We start from the raw sequence: 22,489 nt of genomic DNA on the forward strand, positions 1-22,489 counted from the left end.
TTCACTTTATTTTCCTTATTATTTCTTTATAATGAGTTATTCATTGGCAGATTTTCTTTTCTTATTGCTAGGATGGGAATAGTATTTTCCTACAGATGTCCTTATCCTCACGAATGGAGAAGTGAAACTCCAAAGCAATTTGTTAATAAAACAAATTATCACCATCAGCATAAAATAGGGTACAAAAGATCTTACATTATTACTTGTTGATATGCCATTTAACTCTCTATTAATCTTCTTCTATCTTTTCTAAATTGGTCACTAAAAACACTGGGCCATCTGTGTATGGAAATTCTAGTGGCTTTTATTTTAATATTATAATTCTCATTCCTTTTTAGTTTGTTATTTATTTTAAAAGAAGATACTGCCACATAGAACATTTCTCTGGTTTGAAGCACCTTAGCACATTCTACTATTAATTATAACATTTCATTTTCTAATATTTTTACATACTCTTGGAAATTTTTAAAGTAAATAATAGTGTGGTCTATGACCAAGACATTTTGTTGGTATTTTATCTTCTTACCTATTGAATTAGCTAGTGCATTCAACATAATAAATAAAAACCAATAGTTCATGATTTTCATAGAAATGAATTCAATATTTTTCCATCTGTTTTGATGTTTCTCTTTTTTATTTGCTCAAATGTTTGTTAGTTTTCCATATTTTTTTCTTTTCTCATTTACTTCAAATCATGTTAGAAAGTGCTGCTGAATTTATTAGTACTTTCACAGTTTAGCGGTATGCTAATCTGGTTTTATTTCCTCCTCAATTGTGTGAGTTTTATTTTATAATGTAATATCATGATTGATTTACTGATAAAAAGCATACTTGAATTCCTGAGACCACGTCCTATTTGCTATGCTTAATCATATTGTAGTAGAGTTACTCTAAATGACTATAATGACTGTGTTGGGTTAGAGCTCCGGAGAAATCTCAATTTGGACAACATTCTCCTCTTACTGAACCCATTTAGTGCCTAGCTGCATCACTGCCCATAGGCATGGGATAGCTGCTATCTTTGCTTCCTTGGGAATAAAAGAGACCGTACTACATTCTCTCAAGGATGACTATTCAAACTGAGCTTGAACTAAAGCTGCCTGTGGGGCATCTATACTTTAGAACTTTATTTTTTTTTTTTTGATTGTCCATGAGTTGTCCTTTTTTTTTTTTTTTGGAGCACATGCTTTGTAGGTATGTGGTGGGTTTTTTTTTTTTTTATAATTTATTTCTTTATTGAATCACTGTGGGAAAAGTTACAGAGCTTTCGGGGTTAGGTCTCAGTCATGTAAATATCAAACACATTTCCCTTTACCAATACTTATTTTTAACCATGAACCCCAATAGAACCCCACCTCCCACCCCTCCCAATTCCTGTGAGGCAGATGAGTTCTAGTTAATACTCTATCTACTTTGACTAGATACATTGTTTCGATAGAAGATGCACAATTATTGTTTAGAGTTTACGACCCCCCGCCCAATCAGATATGCTGAAACAGCGTTGTGAAATGATTTGCTTTCTACAGCTGGGTTTAAGAATAAAATGATGTCTGGTTTTGGATTTCTGCTATTTTACTTATTAACCCTGGAAGAATTTCTATTAAAAGTTAGATAGTTAAGAGATTGGTTTCTGTGCTCTGGATCTTTCTTTCCAGAGAGGAGCGGGCGGGTGGGTCAACACCCTTTCCCCTCCGGGCAGACTTGGTGGCACGGTTTAACACATAGTCCATTTGCTTTTCTGCTCCAAGCGGGTGGCTCTCTGTGCTAAGTCCTTGTGCCTCCGGGGCTGTGGCCGTGCCGGAGAGCCGCTCGTGGGGGGCAGCTGGCGACCTCTGTCGGGCATGAAGGACGGCCCAGAACGCCCCCCTTCCCATGAGGCCCCTGCCGCCCCCCACCCCCGGCTCAAACCTGCTGTCCACAAGGCTCCCATGCGGCCGCCATCTTTCTTTCCAGAGAGGAGCCACTTTAGAACTTTAGACAACGGAATTTTTACACCATTTCTCTGCTGAAGAGTGAACAAACAAAGCTTTCTTCCTCCCTAGTGTTCTGTGGATATAAATATAGTGGTAATGACTAAATAACAAACAAACAAAACCCAAGTCTTATATATTGTTTATCATCTGCCTATTAGTTATTAATGGTCCCCTGAGCACCAAGAATAGTAATTCTTGAGCACAGAGCCAATAGTAACTCCCGAGCATCACCAGGAGTGGCCCAAAATCCCCCCCAATTATTTTTTTGATTTTTAGGTCACACCCAGCGTTGCACAGGGGTTACTCCTGGCTCATACACTCAGGAATTATGCCTGACAGTGCTCAGAGGACCATATGGGATGCTGGGAATCGAACCCAGCTCAGTTGCGTGCAAGGCAAACGCCCTACCCACTGTGCTATTGCTCCAGCCCCATTCCCCCAAATTTTTTAGAAAAGAAACTAGGATGGAAACAATGTCTCTTCCTCCCAAGTTTCACTTTTAAAAAAATGAACCTACGATATATATTGTATATAATTTTTCCTACTGGTTATTAATGAAATAGAAAGTTAGAAACTAAAATGGAAACTAGTAAAGAAAGTTATCTCTCCCTAAATTTTCCTAAAGATGAAATGTGATAGAACTGGAGTGGTAAATCGCTTTTAATGCAGCTGGCCCTCGTTGGACCCTGGCATCCTATATGGTCTCTGAGCATCACCAGGAGTGATTTCTGGATGCAGAGCCAGGAGTAATCCCTGATCATCCAGCCCCAAACAAAATAACAACAAAAACAGATATAATGTAAAACATATGTACATATATGTAATCTTTCAATTAAGTTTGCATTGGTTTCCAATACCAGTTGTTGGGAAGTACAGGTTCACAGCTCTCACGTGTGTGATACCACACCGTGGTGGCCACCAAGACAAATTGCCCTCTCATTTTCATGCCCATCCTCCTGACCTCTGGTAATCTAGTTCTCCAATCAAAATGCAAATGATTTAGTTGTGTTTTAAGAATCTACTCTTAGGAATTCTTTAGTTCTTTCATGCATTGAATTAGGAAGCTCCCCATGACTGTTCTTTAAAAGCAGGAATTTTAACCTTCCACAGTAGAGGCCTAGAAACACCCCCGGGGAAGCTGAGAAAAAGAAAAGATGCATTGGGACCCAGAGATTCAAAACTGACTTCCTGATAGAGATGGAAGCTGAGTTAGTTCTTGTCGAAGGGAGGTATTGAACATGTAAGGGTCGTGGTCTGTGAAATGGAGGAAGCAACGTGAAGACCAGAAAAGAGCTGGTAGGGCAGGAGATGTGTGTTATTACTAGTCAGTCAGTGCAGCCTCCCTGGAGCTTGGCTTCTTAAACTGTGGGCTGTGACCCCATCCAGGAGGTTCAGCTGAATGTGATGTGGAGAAGGGGATTGTGAAAAATCTGGTAAGAGCAAAAGTTTTTTGAATGTGCAACGACCAAAAATTAATTTAAAATCAACTGCATGATAAATCCAAGGTGTTTCTGGCAGTGTTTGTCTGTGTTGCATTTCTCAGGCAGAAGAAGGGGTGTGAGTGGAAAAAATTTAAGAAACCCTGGACTAGAACAGTATCTTTCCAAATATGGATCAAGACTCACTTGTAATCATGAGATTAGTATGTCATGAACTCACAGCAAAGCCCAAGGCAAGAAACTGAATGTTTCACAAGTACTCAAGGTTAATGTTATTTTGACAAATGTGTAGATACAAATATGCACAGTATTATAGCTCTTGTAGCTGAATTATAGCTCTTGTAGGATAAGGCCTAAAATGTCTAAGAAAAATTGACATATAGCTAGGGTCAGCAAACTTTTCTGAAAAGAGATAGATAGTGAATAATTTAGGCTTTCTGTATTAAGAGGCTACTTATGGTTCTCTTTACAAGTACTCAACCCTGCCGTCATTGTACAAAAGCAACCATAACAGAGACATAAACTAATGAGTATGGCTGAGTTCCAATAAAACTTTACTTAGAAAAATGGGCCTAAGGCCAAATTTGGCCCATGGGTCATAGCTAGCTAACCTCTGATGTATAGGGTCGAAGAGGGAATATCAAGAAACAGTACTGAAAACATGAGTGAAATGTGACCAATTTTGAAGTCCTTTGCCTGCCTCGCTCCTGTGTTGGTACTTGACTCCAGTGGAAACAGGAAACCAGGGTCAGCCCAGGAGACGTTCTGCTTGCAAACACTTTGCTGCAAACTTTACTTTTCAGTGACTTAGGTGGATTGCAACATGGAGGCTGGGTTGGAAGGGAATATTAATTACTTGTGGCTCTATTCATCTATTATTTCTCTTTCAAAGGGAATAAGGATTTTTGGTGCCTGAACCCTAAAGGGATTTCTACCTTTACCACACTACAGGTTAAAGTGACATTAGCCTGGTTTGATAGATGGAGCCCAATATATAGTTAAGTGACTTGCCCATAACCCCTGAGCCTAGGAAAGGTCTCAGCTTTAATTAAGTATAGTTGAGTAAAATGATTGGTCTCCCGGCATACCCTCTATACTACTTTTTAAAAAATTTTTATTGAATCACTATGAGATAGTTACAAGCTTTCATGTTTGGGTTACAATCACACAATGATCAAACACCCACCCCTCCTCCACCAGTGCACATTCCCCACCACCAATATCCCTGGTAAACCCCCCCTTTCCCACCCTCCCTCTGCCTCCATGGCAGACATGATTCCCCATAATCTCTCTCTACTTTTGGGCATTATGGCTTGCAATACAGACCCTGAGAGGTTATCATTTTTGGTCCTTTATCTACTTTCTGCACACATCTCCCATCCCGACCACCCTCTAAACCACTTTTTATTGTACAGATCAGTTGTTCCAATCAAAGCAATGACTAATTCCATTTTTTTCAAGCACTTAACAGCAGATGATTGTTAGGAGGTCTGAGGAAATGGACCCCTCAGTCTTGGCAGGAAAAAGTGGCTTCGTTCTGTTCTCATTTTGGGCTTTCTTAAAACCGTTTCTTAGAAAAACACTAGGCCGACTGTCAGTATAATGAGGGAAGCTTACTACAAACAAGGTTTGTTTCTAGGCTTCCCTGCTTGGATTCTCTGGCAGAGGAAGGTCTGGGAATCTGTATTAAAATAAGTCTTTTTGGGGCTGGAGTGATAGCACAGCGGGTAGGGCATTTGCCTTGCCTACCTGGGTTCGATTCCCAGCATCCCATATGGTCCTCCGAGCCCCGTCAGGGGTAATTCCTGAATGCAGAACCAGGAGTAACCCCTGTGAATCGCTGGGTGTGACCCAAAAAGGAAAAAAAAGAAAAGAAGTCTTCTCAAATGATTTTGATATATACCTAGGAATCAGTGGTGGAGGGATGGGTATTTGATCATTGTATAATTGAAACCCAAGCACAAAAATTTGTAAGTCTACAACTGTACCTCGTGATGTTTCACTAACAAAAAAAAAGAAATATGACTAGGAAAAATGGGCATTTTTTATCATGAATGGTAGCAAAAATAAATTTGGGAGGCCACTCTAGGTTTGATTGAGAATGTCTAGAGACCCAGGAGTGAGAAACTGATGATGACATTCAAGACCTTCACCCATTACTAAGATCAGCTGTGTGACCTCTTGGACCCTCAGCTCTAACAATATAGAAAAAAGTCAGCTGATCATAGGGAATCCTTTCCATCTTTGAATAAAGTTTTTCAGTCAAAGGGAACAGTAAAGGGTGGAGTAATTGAAAAGTTTCAGAGGTGAGACCAGTGGGTGACTCTAAAATGTATCTGAGCTTCTCAAGTGCAGGCCATTCCCAGAGTCCCTCCAGCGTGGATCTGTATACCAACTAGGAATGCAATGTTGGTTGCCAAGGAATCTTCTTTTGGTTCAAGGGTGCCAAGATCTTTGGCCAACATGAGCAAGATATAACCTGAGTGGAAATTTTCCTTGTTGAGTTTCCATAACTTTCTAAGTTAACAAGCTGGAGACAGAATCGAAGTTTGAGCTTTCCTTCTCTGGAAAGTCTAAGTACTGGTCTAAGGGAAGCCTGTGGTTATTCTTCTGTCAAAGACCAAGGTTGTTTAAGAAGCAAATTCATCTCTAGTGCTATTACCAGTTATTCACATACTTCCTGGGAAGATGATTGGAAACTTCTTTATAGAGAGAAAGGAGAATGTTTAATACCACTGAGTTTTAAATAGAAGAGAACTATTCACTGAAGTGGTATTCTGGCTTCTTTTCTAAAGTTCTATATTTGAGGGACTCTGGACTTATTCCCATATACAAAAGGGGATAGACAGGATACAAAAACTAAGATTGAGTTCATCAAAAACACCCAAAACATTGAAGATTTTTTGGCATTCGTTGATGATTTTTCTACTGTTTTCCATCATTGTCATCAGTACTTAAGAAGTGATACTATTTGGGGTGTGTGAATTGTCACAATCCAGAACTTGCCTCTAAGAATTGTTCTTTTTGTGAACACCTGCAAAAGCTCCAAAATGAATAATCATCTGGAGCTTCACTATTTTTATTATATATAGTACTTATGCATCGTCAGAAGATAGTACAGTAATTAGGGTGCATGCCTCGCGTAGGCCTAACTGTGTTTAATTCCCTGTGCCCCATGGTCCTCAGTAACCTGGTTCTACTTCTGGAGGATCCCTTCAGATGGCGTTCCCTACTGGTGGGGTAGCCTGGGCATCACAGAGACCAAACAGCAGCTCATGCTCAAGATATTGCATTGAACTTCTGATCTAGTTGACTAATAATCTTTAATGGAGCCTCTGGGACTCCTGAGAACTATTTCAGAACCCCACCCCACTCCCAAGCATATATTTAAAAGTAAATGTATATTCAAATATATATTTAAAATTAAAATGGCCTCATAACTGTACTCATTTGTGGAGTATAAAACAACATAACATGAGGCTGACTCCTAAGGATAGTAGATACATGGGACAAGAAGATTGCTCCGTAGCTGGAAGCCTGCCTCATGAGCAAAGGGGAGAAGGCAGCTGGAATAGAGAAGGGATCACTAAGAAAATGATGGCTGAGGAACTGGTCGGGATGGGAGATGTGTGTTGAAAGTAGATAAAGGACCAAAAATGATAACCTCTCAGTGTCTATATTGCAAACCATAATGCCCAAAAGTAGAGAGAGATTCTGGGGAATCATGTCTGCCATGGAGGCAGGGGGAGGTTGGGAAAGGGGAGGTATACCGGAGATATTGGTGGTGGGGAATGTGCACTGGTGGAGGGACGGGTGTTTGATCACTGTGTGATTGTAACCCAAACATGAAAGCTTGTAACTATCTCACGTGTTTAAAAAATTTAAAAATTTAAAAAATGACCTCATAAGTTTGTGTCAATAGCCATACAAATTTACCAAATAAAATCAGTCAAGACTGCACCATTCATTAATTTCCTAGGAAGTGCTCTGTGATGAATTTTCAGAATAAATGTGCAGGTAGTTTGTAGCTGGGACAATGTGGAGCCACTTACATGCGACTTTCTCTCACTTTCTCCTTTTTTGGGGGGGAGGGCACATTCGGCAGTACTCTTCATTTTCTCCAGCCTCTAATCTCAGGGTACACTCCTGGCAGGTAGCACGGGAATTTACAGGGTACTGGAGACCAAACCCAGGCCAGCTGCATGCAAGACAAGAGCCTTCTCTGCCATACTATCTCTCCAACCCCACAACCTTCTCTTTTTAAAATTTGGGATTCAATCCAGGTCTCCTGGCACTAACATAGCTTATCTATTATTGTCACACCAAGTTTTTCCGCAGTGAACTTTAGAGTACAGCTTGTTGCTTTTGAGGTTGGCTATTTTTACATCAGCCTGGGCTCTAGCAGAAAAAGTGAGATGTTCACAATTATGTGTACATTCGATGTGACAGAAAATTCCAAGAATTTTTTTAATCTCTTTTGATATTTTCTGGATCCTTCTGCTTGCTATGTAGAAATTATAAATGTGCCGAGAATAGGGACTTTATCTATCTCGTTTATCCCTATTCCTTTGATCTGTGTAGTCCTGAAAGTGTGGCCAGATAGAAGGATTAAAAATATAGAAGGGAGGAAGAGAGAGAGAAAGGACAGGAGAAATTCTCCTTTGATGGAAGTAAGATGAATTAGAGAAAAGAAGGAACGTGAAAACTATTCATTTAGCATTTTTTGTGCATTATTAGTAGTCATATTTCAGTTATACTTGTGTAGATGTATTTCTATTATTCTGGGCATTAAGATTGCCCAGAGTTTGTAGGACTCACTTATAAAAAACAATTTCATACAAATATAGGCCAGTTGTAAAGGAATCAAAGGGACACAATAAATTAAAGTTAAATTTAAATTGTACAAAATTAAAAAGTAAAATTTTCATCTTGTCAACATCATATCAATATCAACATAAGTAGCTAATCAGCATCAATAATAACTAACAAAGTTCTTCTAGGAATACTCTTTCCCAAAATCTGTGTAAAGCAGCGTATAGTAAATATTTGTGATTTGTTTTATTAACTTGTTTATTTCCTATGCATATGGTTGCTGACAACGGTTTGTTAATTGTCATGTGCAACTGTGGGCTGGATTAAACTTTCATGACCTTTTTCATATACTAAACTTTCATGACCTTTTTCATATACTAAACTCTCATGACCTTTTTTATATACTAAGCTCTTATGACCTTTAGCATAAACAGTCTTTGCTCTTTTGCTTTGTCATGTTTTTTGTTGACTCACTCTCCAGTTGCTTTGTGAATAAACATTTTTTATTTCCCTTAATAGTCCCATGGCTCATAATACTTTCAGGACCATTTTTTTTTGCTCATCCAAATTCAAGATTGGGGTCACAGTGATACTATTGCACATATTTAGAATTGGTGTAACTGTTTCTTACTTATATAGTGGTTTCATTTAATGTTATATACTTAAACAATTAAAAATTATTATTGGCTTATAGTATTCTAGTGTCAAGTGTTAATATTATGCCTTTGTATGTGTATGATTCTTATCTCTTCCCACCACCAAAGTTTCAGTGACATTCCACCACCAAACAGGACACCTTTATTTTTCTTGCATCACCCTCCTCATCTTTCCCTCTGGTACCTACCATAGTTTTCTTATGTCTTAGAATTTGTTATTTGTTTGGGAGTCACAAACAAATAGTTGTGTTGTGTTCAAGCCTTACTCCTGAGTCTGTGCTCAGGGGACCATGCTGGCAGGGCTCAGGGAACCATACTGGATGATAGGGATCAAAGCTGGATTGGCTACATTGCTAGGCAAGAGCCTTTCCTTCTGGACCATCTCTCCAGCTCTTGAAATTTGTTTTGTGGCCATTCCTTTTCTTTAGTGATCCATATTCCATAATTGTATAAAATCATCCAGGAGTTGCTTTGACTTCCTTACTATTTCATGTATTTAGTTGGCAAAATCATTTCAAGTTCCACCCAATCTCTCATGAAAATATGGTGATTTCTTATGACAGAGTAATATTCCATTGAGTATATATACCACAACTTTGGGTGGATTGGGATCCCCTTACCCCAGCTGTGGTCCTAGTGATACTCATCCGAGTAAGTGTTAAGTATTCTACCAGAGGAATTCCTACACTAGGAAGTGCATAGGGACTGGGGCTGGATGTGTAATGAAGTGTTGGGATATAACCTGGGATTTTGTGTGTGCAGGATTATGCTCCAGTTCTTGAAGCTATTTAATTAACCCCTTTGTTACAGTTTGATTAGGTTGATATTTTGGCTATTAAACAAATAGCCTTCTATGAACATTTGAAAGAGAATTTTCATCTTCTGGATAAATACCTAAGATTGCTGCTTGATCATTTAGTATTTCTTTTCATATTTTTAAATTAGCTTCCACACTGCTTTCCATAGGGCTTCATAAGCTTACCTTCCTATCAAGAGTGTACCAGAAGTACATTTTCTCTACGTCCTCACCAACACTCTTTCTTTTTAATCTTTGGATGCAACTCTTTTTCATTGTAGTTTTGATTTTCATTTTCCTAATACTAAGTGAGGTTGACTGTGTTTTTCATATGTAGGCCATTGGTGTGCCTTATTTGGAAAAGTGTCTGCTCAGATCTTTGGCTCAGATTTTGATTGGGTTGCTTCCTCTTTTTTATGAAATTTTATAAACTTTTGATATATTGTGGGTATTGATCCCTTGCCATTTGCATAATGTGTAAATTTCTTCTCCAAATTTCCAGGTTTTCTTTTTGTCTCTGTGGTAGTATTTTTTACTGTACGCGCTTTTAAATTTATTAGAGTGCCATTTGTTTATTATTTTATTTACTTTGCCATTGGAGCTTAATCTTCAAATGAAAATTTGATGTTGAAGTCCTCTAGTATATATCTTATGTTCTAAACTTTTAATTTTGTAGTTTCATGCCTGATAATTGTGCATTTTTTATAAAGTTTAAACTAAAAGAGCACTTTAGACTGTCCCCTGTATAAATAACCATTAACTCTTCTCTTCTCTTCTCATCTTTCTACACTTGGGTCAGAGAAAGAGGCCTATCTGTCTGTATTTTTCATATTATTGAAGTTCTGTTGCATTTCTTATTTTCATTTGTGACAAATTTATGTAAATGTGGCTGGATTTCCAATGAGGGGTGAGGAGGCTGTGATGACAGTATTATCAATGCTAAAAGAGAAATTTTTTAGCTGGACTGTTTGAAACAGGCTGTTTGTCCATGTGTAATTCAATCTCAGCAGAGCCAGAGCTCAGAAATGATGTGATTGACATCCCCAAGAGCTGCCTTGTGAAGTCGAAACCTGAATCTCTCTTGTGGACCCCCTACAAATGATCAATCCCTGTGCTGGGAAATAAACTCCCAGCTGGAGGGGGAGGATGTCACCTTCACATAAAATTATTTTCTCGACTTATCTGCAACTCTAATTTTACTGACTCTTCAATCCATTCTCCAAGCTATTGAAATAGGACAAGAGGGGGGATGTTGTGTGAAACTTCAGTGAGGAGTGGAAAGAAAGGAGTTGGGCCTCTGAGCCTGTGAACATTGAAACATTCTTGGGAATGGGAATCCTGGAAAATCATACCATTGCTCACAGATGAAAGAATTCTGAAGAAACTAAGGATTTCTTTTTAAAAGTATCTACTAGAGGTTGAGGTGAGTTGAATACCCAAAGTGGAAAAAGTCATTACAAGTTTTCCAGACAGAAAGGCAGGAAGAAGCCAGGATACTGAGGCTAAGAACCATCCACTTGTACCAGACCTGAGGCATCCACAGAACCACAGGGGTCTCTTTGCTGTTAGTGTCAAATGCGAACAAAAAGAGGAACAGGTCAAATTCAGTGCTCCTGAGCAATTTGCCCCAAACTGAAGACTATTAAGGACATTTTTGGTAAAGCAATGACTTTCAGCCCTGTCTGCCCATGTGAATCACTGAGAGGACTTAAAATAACATCTTTCACTGTCACTGTCACTGTCCTCTGGTTGTTCATCTATTTGCTCATGCGGGCCCAGAAACGTCTCCATTGTGACAATTGTTACTGTGTTTGGCATATTGAATACGTCATAGGGAGCTTGCCAGGCTTTGCTGTGCAGGCGAGATACTCTTGGTAACTTGCTGGGGTCTCCGAGAGGGACAGAGGAATCAAACTCGGGTAGGCCATGTTGGCCACTTGGAAGGCAAATGCCCTACCCACTGTGCTATCGCTCCAGTCCATAAATAACATCAAAAATAATAATATTAAATCCTAGATTCCACTGCCAAATTCTGACCTTATTGGTTCAGAGAGGACTTTATTGGAAATTTTTAGAAGTACCTTAGGGATTGTAAGGAAAAATCTGGATCGAGAATTACTGACCTGTATTCTAGCCTAGAGTTAGCAACAGGTACAGAATTATTTCGATTTTCCTAATTGAAAAAAATCAGACTTCCCTGATCCAAGTTTTAGCTGTGCTGACTTGATTTGCTAGTAATATGCATAATGTCTTATTGAGTCGATTTGCCCATGCTGGGATTTCCATTTGTAGAAAATTCCTTTGAAAACCTGATTAAGTATACTCTTTCTTTTTCTTTTTTTCTTTTGTGAAGTCGCTATACTTATTTGTAATGACCTCACTCAAAGTACTATGATTTTAAATCTTGAGAAATGCAAAGTTCAGTTTGGATAAAGGGGATATAATGAAATTTTTGTTGGAAAAAAATGATGAAGACTTTTACTGCCAATTTTTGTTCAAGTTACACCATGGCATGGAGAGGCTGAATGCTTTTGATATCTTAGTGGAACAGTTGCTTCTCGGGGTAAGGTTGAGTGGGTTTGGACCTGGCCTGACCTGATTGAAGGAAGGTAAGGTTTGGGGAATGTAGACAAACGTTCCTGTTGTTTTCCTGGACCAGGTGACGAGTTCTGACTGCAGCTTAGCTAGGAATCCAGAGAAACCAAGCTTCACATATCTAAGGGTCACTAAAAAGGAATGAGCTATCAAATCATGAAAAGACATGGAAGATTCTGAAATGCATTTTAGCAATGAAAGAACCAAAAATTGGCGCGGGGGGGGGGGGGGGGCGCAGGAAGGGATGATTTTTAGCTCTATGAACCCAACTGGAAAAGGTTAAAAAAATAGCTTTGAAGCTAGTATGTAGGTTAGTGATTGCTAAAGGCCTGGATGGAAAGAATGATGAACAGGTAGAACACAAAGGCATTTTTTTAAGTCAGTAGAATTATTCTGATAGTCTGTATCCACCGTGATGGTGGGTTCATCCCCAAGAGTAAAGGCTAATGTAAATGATATGTTTGGGGAGGCTATGCTATGTCAATGTCAGTTAGAACAAATGGTCCACTTTGCTTGGGGATGTTGATACTAGGGAAGGTGTTATTATGCTTTTGATTATGGTGCTGGGATCCAGGCCCAGACCTCACACATGGGACTCTATTGTTGTTGACGTGTCTAGCCTGAGGTGGTATTTTGTGTGAGGATTGGCGGAATATGGGAAGTCTGTACTTTTCATTCACTTTTTACCATGAAGCTAAAACAAATAAAGCTTCCCTAAACATTAGAAAACAAATTAAAATTATTCTGGAAACAATAAGTATAAATTTAGCGTAGGAGAATTTTTTTTTTCTGGGATCTAATTATCTGTAGATGGGAAAGATGTAAATATGTCAAATGAGGACACTTCCTTACTTTCCCCACAAACTACAGTTGAACTATTTTCAGAATAAAATTCTAGAGATTTTACCTGGGATTAAACATAGGTTGGGTGAGTGCCTCTCAAAAATGGAAATACTCTGGGCTGTTGATATGATTTTGCAATTTGTCCTGTGATTGAGGTTACCAGTGCGGGGAGGTGGTCTTTTGCCCAGTCTAGCTTTTTCCAGTGCCAACATGGACAACTTTAGCAGTGCCTTCCTCCAGCTTCACTTGCCATCAGGTACTAAGGCCTATCGGGGCTGAGCATCCTCCACCCAGATCCTCTAAATTCCAGTAGGCGGGGGTCACACCCACCAACTGGCCCCCTGGCGCTGTGAAATCCCATCAACGGCCAAGACTCAGAGACTATAAAACCCAGCTCCCGGAAGACATTTTATTATCTCATTCCTATTTTGGACAACCTGGCAGGCTACTGAATATAACCTGCCCACACCGCAGAGTCTGGCAAACTCCCCGTGGCGTACCCAATATGCCAAATACCAGTATCAATGATGGATCTCATTCTCCTAACCCTGAAAGAGCCTTGAATATGACACTTTTTAAAAAATCTCATGGCTAGGACGAAGGAGACGTTACTGGGGCCTGCTCGAGGCAATCGACTAACAACAGGATGGTCGTGATCGTGACTAAGGCCTAAACGCAACACGTGTGAGTCTCACAGAGAAGCTGTTTACAATCTATATGTTCTAAAAACAACCCCCCCCCCCCGGACTAGAAAAGGAAATGATCAAGAGGTACAGAGTTTATTACTTCTTCATTAGTGATACAGATCTATTGACCATTCCAACTAGCTGTTGATAAATGGAATTGATTGCTTTCAGATGTGAACTTTTCCATGCCAGTAAGAAATTATTGTTTTTAATTTTGAAAAAAAATACAATTAGCCATTACTTAATGACATTTTGGTGACTGACAGATCTAAGATATGACAGAGGTCCCAACAGACTATACAACATGGCCTCGATGTGAGATAGATAGTACAGACCAGCTTTGAGCCCAAATGGGCACAATTTAGCCATATAAGATAATACTTTGTGAAGTATTCCCCTTCCCTTAACCAAAGTTTTTAATTTGACAATCCCCAAAGCATAACTCATTTTATGGATTTTGACTACAATAACAGTGAACATTTGTTCAAGTGTTTACTATTAGTGTTTTTCTCTTGAAAATTGCATATTGTATTATTTTACATAGTTTTCTATTAGAATTTCCTTTTCTTGTTGACTAATAAAAGCCACATTACAACATGAAATCTTTTATCCCTGTCTTTCATAATGTAAAGTCTTCTTTCCATTCTTACTGTTTATGGTGGGATTTTAGAAATACATTGATACCTTTGTCTTTCTGCTTTTCATGTTTAATTTAGCTGTCACTAATATGATATTACAATACACCTGTCTTTGAAGGTTCTTAAAAGGAGAGCTTTATCTCCCCAAACCTTCTATGCAAATATCTGTGTAAAGTTGTAAAAAGTTCATCTTAGTTGATCATCAGCACAAATGTTTGTCTTGTAGGCAAACATTTGTATATTAAAGCAAACTTACAATTTACTATGAATTAGCTAAAAATGGTTGAGGTGGATTTCAAAAAATCTGTTTAAAGAATTTTTTTGTCTGTATACCACCAATTATGAAATCTTATTTCAAAGAATTAATCATATCTAATGGTTTTATCTTCAGATTATGTCATTCAGCTGAAGAGCCAAGGTATGCAGAGTCCATGCTTTAGAACAAAAGGGTATTTTTCTTTAACTTGTAAATAAAAGTGATTTTTCTTCAGCTATAAAAGGACAAGGGCTTTGAAATGATCCCCCTGGGCAGAATTTCCTAGGTCTCCTCCCACTCTTCCTACTTCTTGGCCGTGTCACTAACCTAGTGTCATCTATACGTCTGTTTTGTAGCAGTGTGAAGAGTTTGCTTCATACTAAAAAGTATGAGATGAGAAAGGGCCATTGCAAACCACAATCAGCACACAGGAAGAACTATAAACTAACTACTTTTTTAAAAAGTATCTTCAAAGTTCTATGCTTTCCCTTTTTGAAGAAAATAATTTGATGCTGAATGAGACTAGAAGAGGAAATGGCACTTAACTTTAGCAAGAGGTTCTCAAAGTTATTTAACTAGCCAACACAGTTTTAACCCATTTTTAAAAATGTATTTATTTATTTTGAATACTCATCCCTCCACCAGTGACCATTTCCCACCACCACAGATCCCAGTATCCCTCCCACACCCCACCCTCCCCAACCCAGGCAGGCCTTTTGTTCTCTCTCTCCTATTGGGTGTTGTGGTTTGTATAAGAGTTAAGCCTGATTTTCAGGGAGAAACGTTGGATGATTTACTTTAAGTTGATCACTTTGTATATAGCGAGATGTCACGCAGTCACATAAGCAGCCTCACGGTTTGGAGGAAAAGTCCTGGTTCCTGCATACTCGAGCTATGCTTGTAGAGGCTCCTGGTCACCGGGGTTCCATCTGGAGGAGCCGTGTTTTAACCCGTTTTAAAAAGTTATTTAATTCGTTTTCTTTTTATGATTTGATTACTTGAATCAGAACATGAATGTCTATAGTGTTGCAGTTGGTTGATAGATCTCGATTAATCCCTCGGTCTTATATTTTTTTCCTTGTAATTTGTTTTCCTAAAGAAACTGGATCTCCAAATCTAAAATTTACTGATAGTACGTCTGTTTTGTCACTTAACACATTTCTTTGTCCTCTAAATCCCCTATAAATTTTTAACAACTGATCTAATTTTGTTATTAATTAAATCTTTTTTTCCTAATCTCTCTGATGGATAGCAAAAAGAATTATGTTTCTCTTTGGTCAAGAAAAGACAAAGAAGAATCTAACCACACACACACAAAAAAAACAGACCTAGTTATCATCAAGGCAAAATCATTAGTGACTCAAGGATGACTATGTAAGTGGTTGATAAAATTAAGGTGTTCACTAACTCTGTTACTAAATAACAATAAATAAATCAATAAAATAAAACTTGAATTGGCAAATATATACTGAATAACCTTCATTTGTTATATATATATATATATATATATCTGACATATGAGACACATGTATGCATACATCCTCAAACCATCTACCCTACAAAGAGAAAACAAATTTTTCTTAAATGCACACAGAAAATTTAATTTTTAATTGACCTGTTTGATTTTATTTGAGAGGGCATCCCTACACTGAAGTGCTTGAAGTCAAAGTGTGGGTGAGATGTGGGTCACGCCTTGCTGGGTATCACTTCATGGAGCTAACTCCGCCAATCTGTGTCATTTCCAAACACCACCGCCCCAAATGACCTCCAACCCAGAAAACATGACTTTATCCTCTTGGAATTCTGGAGACCAGAAGTCAAAACTCAAGGTGTGCAGACTGGAGACTCTGGGAAAAACTCCTTCTGGCCTGTCCGTTTCTGGAGGCTTCGTTTGTTTCTTAGCAGGTGGCAACATAACTTCAGTCTATGTTGTTGTCTTTGAGTAGCACACATCTCTCTGTGTTTCTCCTTGTCTTCTCTTGTTTTCTCCTCTTAACACTTGTGATTGGATCTCGGGTTCACCTGGACAATCCAGGATGATTTTATTACATATACTTGACTTTATGTTTACAGAGACTTTGCCCAAATAACGTCACATTCACAGGTTTGGGATAGCTTCATTCAACCATGGAGGGAGCACCTTTCAATCATAGAGCTACCTCTGCTAAAAATATTAGCTATGGTCACACTTTGTGACAGCATCACCTCAGTCCATTTTCTTCTGAGCCATTTTCTTCTTTCTTCATTTGATGGATCCTTCAGTTGTATTTGACTTTTTTGTTGTTGTTGTTGCTGCCTATATTCAACAACTTGAATCAAGTTTCTTGAGTAAAGAGCTATTTTATTTTTATTTATTCTTTTGGGGGGGGTCATACCTGGCGATGCACAGGGGTTACTCCTGGCTCTGCACTCAAGAGTTACTCCTGGCGGTGCTCAGGGGACCATATGGGATGCTGGGAATCAAACCCCGGTCGACTGCGTGCAAAGCAAACGCCCTACCCTCTGTGCTATCTCTTCAGCCCCAAGAGCGATTTCAAAGGGCCAGAGAACTAGTGTAGTGGGTAGGGCATTTGCCTTGCACATGGCTGAACTGAGTTCTATCTCTGGCACTCCATATAGTCCCCCAACCCCTGCCAAGAGTGATCCTTGAGTGCAGAGTCAGGAATAAACCATGTTGAGTGTGACGTTCCCCACAGCACATCGTGTTCACTTTTCCCTTTGTCCCTTTGACAGTTTTCAGGACTTTTAGTTTCTAATATTATTTTATGTTACTTGAATTTCAGAGGCAAGTTTTTGAAAGTGCAAGTATATATGGGATATGTCTTTAAAACCATGGGAACATATTTCCAACCACTTCAATACAATCCTCACTCACTAACTGATCTTTGTCATTTAGCTTTTATTTTTCCTGTGGGAGCTAATCCTAGCTATTTCTTTTTCTTCCAGGCTCTGATCATCTTCGTGAGAAAGATGGCCTCTGGGCTGTCTTGGTCTGGCTCTCCATTCTTGCTGCCCGGAAGCAAGGTGTGGAGGAAATTGTCCGAGATCACTGGGCCAAATTTGGCCGTCACTACTATTGCAGGTGAGAAGGATCAGGGTCTCTGTATGGACCTTGGGGATCTATTTTGAGAGATATTTTCTAAATATGGTAGCTAGAAACATCAGGCGAGATCTTCAGGCAAAAGTGAGGCACACACAGGCTGGCACCAGATCATCCCTGACAGAGGTTAAAGGTGTTGCCAGGACTCAGTGACTGTAAGGTGGGAAAGCGAATCTCTTAAAGAGAATTTATCCCATGAGAAAGTGAACAGAAGAGCCTTCGCGTGTGTTTTAGCACCTCTGAGAGTAGTGCAGCAAATCAGGAGCTTTCCTGTTGTTTTTCAACTTATAATTATCAATAAAGAAGAAAAGAAATGGGGAAAAAAGCTCTGTTAGATTGTGTCATCCTCTCCCTACCCTTATCTTTCTTCCTTGAAGAATGTTAAGAAATTTAAGCTGAAAAGAAAAAAAAAAGAAATTTAAGCTGATATCCTCTAAAAGGCCATACAGTTGATTCTGCTAAAGTTCTGGCTCTATTAGTGGAGGGACCAGCAAGCCAGATATTAAGGAGAGGTTGATGGTCAGAAGATGGTGGTCTCTACAGGAGTTAAGGTTCCCTATAATTTTTGCTTGAAAATTCAAGTTGGAAGGACTTGAAGGATAGCAAAAAAGGAGTAGTTGATACTATGGTTAGCTAGGTCCTTGAAGGTGAGGAAGATTTCACACTTACAAGGTGTACAGACATGATTATTGGGACACCAAGAAAAATTATGAAAATGTAATAGAAAGCCTGAAAGTAGAACGTGGTCCTAAGTACCCAGAAGCTTCTCCATCAGTTAGATTCATAACCATAATATTAATTATATGAATGCAATAAATAATTCCAGTGGAATGGCAGATGCAAAGAGTGTACCAGTATTAGCAAAATGGCAAAACTAATATTGCATTAAAGCTGTACTTCAAGAGCTAAGATATCTAATGATGCCAAAGAAAATACAAAACTTCTATAGTCAAGAGAAGAACAAACATACAATTAATTTTAATGGATCTCAAATTTGTCTTAAATCAACAACCTTCTACTCATGTTAATGTCTTGATTAAATATTACAATACAAACTACCCACACATTAAATTAAAGAATTACAGCTGACAAAACATGACCTGGACATTTATAAGAAGGTTATATACCCAGTATGTTTTCAGGTAACAGGAGGAAAGATATAGTACAATTTTTTTTTCTCTTGTTAAGACACTGTCATTTAGGCATCAACCTGAAGTGCTCAAAAATAGAATTCAGGTTTACAATGGGAAAGCAAGGTGAAAAGGGTCAGATGACTGGGAAGCATGGATATTTCTGAAAAGTCAATTTCTCAAGAAGGAAAACCAGAAATGGCATGCATTTTTTATTCATCTTAGTGAAAGCTACAATTTAAATTGTCTAAAGTCGCAGGTAAAATGAATATTGTCAAAAGTTGTGTTGAGTATTAAAGCAGTATGGTTGCTGACTAGTAGTAGCATCAAAATTAAGTTCAGAATTTCTTTGATACTGAATTCATAATTTTTAAAAAATGTGTGGAATCAAGTAGAAAATCTCCAACCCGATCAAAAAATGGGGTGATGAAATGAACAGAAACTTTCTCAAAGAAGAAATCCGAATGGCTAAAAGACACATGAGAAAATGCTCTACATCATTAATCATCAGGGAGATGCAGATCAAAACCACAATGAGATATCATGTCACACCACAGAGACTGGCCCACATCCACAAGAACAAAAGCAACCAGTGCTGGCGCGGATGTGGCGAGAAAGGGACCCTTCTTTACTGCTGGTGGGAATGCCGACTGGTTCAGCCCTTTTGGAAAACAGTACGGATGATACTCAAAAAATTAGAAACTGAGCTCCCATTTGACCCAGAAATACCACTCCTGGGAATATATCCCAGAGAAGCAAAAAAGTATAGTCGAAGTGACATCTGCACTTGTTTGTTCATTGCAGCACTCTTTACAATAGCCAGGATCTGAAAAAATAAAACCTGAGTGCTCGAGAATAGATGGTTAAAGAAACTTTGGTACATCTACGCAATGGAGTACTATGTAGCTGTTAGAAAAGATGAAGTCATGAAATTTACATACAAGTGGTACTACATGGAAAGTATCATGCTAAGTGAAATGAGTCAGAAAGAGAGGGACAGACATAGAAAGATTGCATTCATCTGGGGAACAAAATAGGAGATTAACACCCAAGAATGGCCGAGATTAGTACCAGGAATTTTGCTCCATGGCTTGGAGGCCAACCACACATGCTAGGGGAAAAGGCAGCTCAGATAGAGAAGGGAGCACCAAACAAAGGGTCTTGGGAGCATCCTCCCAGGATGGGAGAAGCATACTGAAAGTAGACTGTAGACCAAACATGATTGCCACCCAATGCCTCTCTTGCAAACCACAGCACCCAAAAGGAGAGAGAGAACAAAAGGGAATGCCCTGCCACAGAGGCAGGGTGGGATGGGAGGTGGGGGGTGGGAGGGATACTGGGATCCGTGGTGGTGAGAAATGGGCACTGGTGGAGGGATGGGTATTTGATCATTGTATAATTGAAACCCAAGCACAAAATTTGTAAGTCTACAACTGTACCTCATGGTGTCTCACTAATAAAAATGAAAAAAAAAGTGAAAAAAATGTGTGGAGAGGTGAATGAATTTCTGTTAAAAGCGTTCCTGAGAGTTCCGTGTAACAGACATGGTAAATACTTGTTTACAGTCTTTGACAAACCATGCATAAAAGTTTCAATGATGTCAACATAAAGGAAATAGGTGTATGCTATATGATTTTGGGATTAAAGCTTGTCTTTAAATGTAAAGAAAATGTGGAACATGTCTGGGGGGGGGCAAAAAAGGCTGGAGGTCTCTTAACAGGTTTTTGTTGTTGAAGAAAGTGAGACCAGTTCGAGATTCTGGGTTATGTAGCTGCTGACTAGGAGTTGTATTGGAATCTACTAGGTACCTGGGCTTTTACCAATCCCTGGCATGGGGGTGTAACTGTAGGAATGAACTTTGAGAAGGGGTAAGGAAATTCTTGGATTGTCTCAGAAATGTTCTCTGTGTATGAAGAGATTGTGGTACATTTACTTTATGAAGAGTTATGTAGTTTGAATGTTTAGTTGTGTTTTGAAATCTTGAAGGATAGAAAACTTTGGATTTCCCTTATAAGGTTATTGTTTCTTCTTTTAAGAAGTCATTTACTAGTTTACTTAGATAAACATCAGAGAGTTAAGGAAGCCTCTTAGTACTAATAAAATCAAAGTGACTGTAATGCTCTGCGGAATGTCGGCAATGCCATAATATTTTTATTTCTGCTTAGTTTAGAAGGTTACAAGTAGGTATGGTGGCCTGCAAACTCCCGAGTCTTTTCTTTCTATCCTAACACAAGGACTTTCCACGCAGGTGGAAACTTGTTTCATTCACTGGTATTTGTAGTAAGTGTATAAAATATACTAAGTTTCATTTTTGGCAAACCAAAGGGCTAATTGGCACAGCGAGTCCTTTCATTGCATGAAACTGTTTAAGAATGTTCAGCCTGATAAAATGTATTATGATTGCCAATCTCTGGCTCAGCAAGATCAGTTCGAGTTCAGGATGTGTTCCTCATAATTTGTGGAATGATTTTCTCGCTTTCTGCCAGTGTTTTGAAGACATGGTGTTATGATAAGTGTATTTATAATATAGATCATTTTTCTGGCTAAGAGCTTACATAATAATTAGTTTCTTCATAACAAATACCATATTAGAGAATAATATGCAGTGGGGATTTAAATTCTTGTGTGTCACCAAATTATATTTCAGATTTCTTGCCAAAAAAGATCACAGAGATAAAATAAAAGGGAGGAATGAAAAGGTAGAACGAAAGTAAACATTTCCTTTAGCATTACGCAAACACAGGGTCAACAGTGCCTACAAAGCTAAGTGATTTCTAGCCTGAAACTTTTCTTAGCAGGGAAGAGATAATACCAGGCTTCAGGTTGTGTCTTCTGAGTATTTTCCTGGCATCAGTGAACCTCTGACAGTATTCTCCACTGAAAGCTCCTGTCCGTGAAAGTATATTCGTGGTGAAGGTGGTTAAAGAGGTCTTTCTGGAGGTGTGAGAGAGTAGTAACTTAATGCTAGTAGGAGTAGCAGCAGCATTAAAGTAGTGGCGATGGTGATGGTGATGGTGATGTTGGGATAGATATAACAGTTCCACCTCTATGAAGAGAACTTGGGTGGACTAATGACTTCAGTTACAGACATGGATGATCACATTAGTGGATTTTATCAACTTTTGGATCTCGTTTGATGACTCCCTATTTCTTGAAAACCCTTTTAGCTCATCGGCTGAGTTGGGTATTTGCCTTCCCATAAAGACTCTCTTTAAAGGGAGCCTTTGGCTCAGGACACCTGTGCTACTGAAAAGCAACATGATGATGGAATTCCTCATTGTTTTGTCTGAGACAACCGAGCACTCACCTGGGTAGGATGTAGAAAACAAAAGAAAGAGATGTGTGGACAAGGATGCCACCGGGATCGCTCCATGTTCTCCATTTTGGCTAAGACCCCTTTTGGGTCGGGGGAAAAGTTACAGTTTTGGAGATTACCTTTCTTTCAGTCCACCCAGAACGCACTTCTTTGTGCTACAAACAGCCCCAAATTGAAATCCGTCCATAGCCACTTGGGATGAGCTGACCCTCCTTAAGGCTTCCTCTGAAATGGATCTTTCTAGTGAGC

General features: G+C 38.9%; 1 protein-coding gene and 1 pseudogene across 1 annotated transcript in view; both read left to right on the forward strand.

Annotated features, from left to right (window-relative positions):
* Positions 1-22,489, forward strand: part of PGM5 (phosphoglucomutase 5) — a 271,097-nt gene that overhangs the window by 170,931 nt on the left and 77,677 nt on the right. Inside the window, exon 8 of the mRNA XM_056106927.1 lies at positions 17,641-17,776. Coding sequence (XP_055962902.1) covers positions 17,641-17,776 — 136 coding nt within the window. The remainder of the gene's footprint in view (positions 1-17,640; positions 17,777-22,489) is intronic.
* On the forward strand, positions 18,322-18,743 carry LOC130016232 (ubiquitin-conjugating enzyme E2 variant 2-like; annotated as a pseudogene).

The sequence above is a fragment of the Sorex fumeus genome, unplaced genomic scaffold, assembly GCF_029834395.1.
Source record: "Sorex fumeus unplaced genomic scaffold, SorFum_2.1 ptg000149l, whole genome shotgun sequence".
In the NCBI taxonomy this organism is placed as follows: Eukaryota; Metazoa; Chordata; class Mammalia; order Eulipotyphla; family Soricidae; genus Sorex; species Sorex fumeus.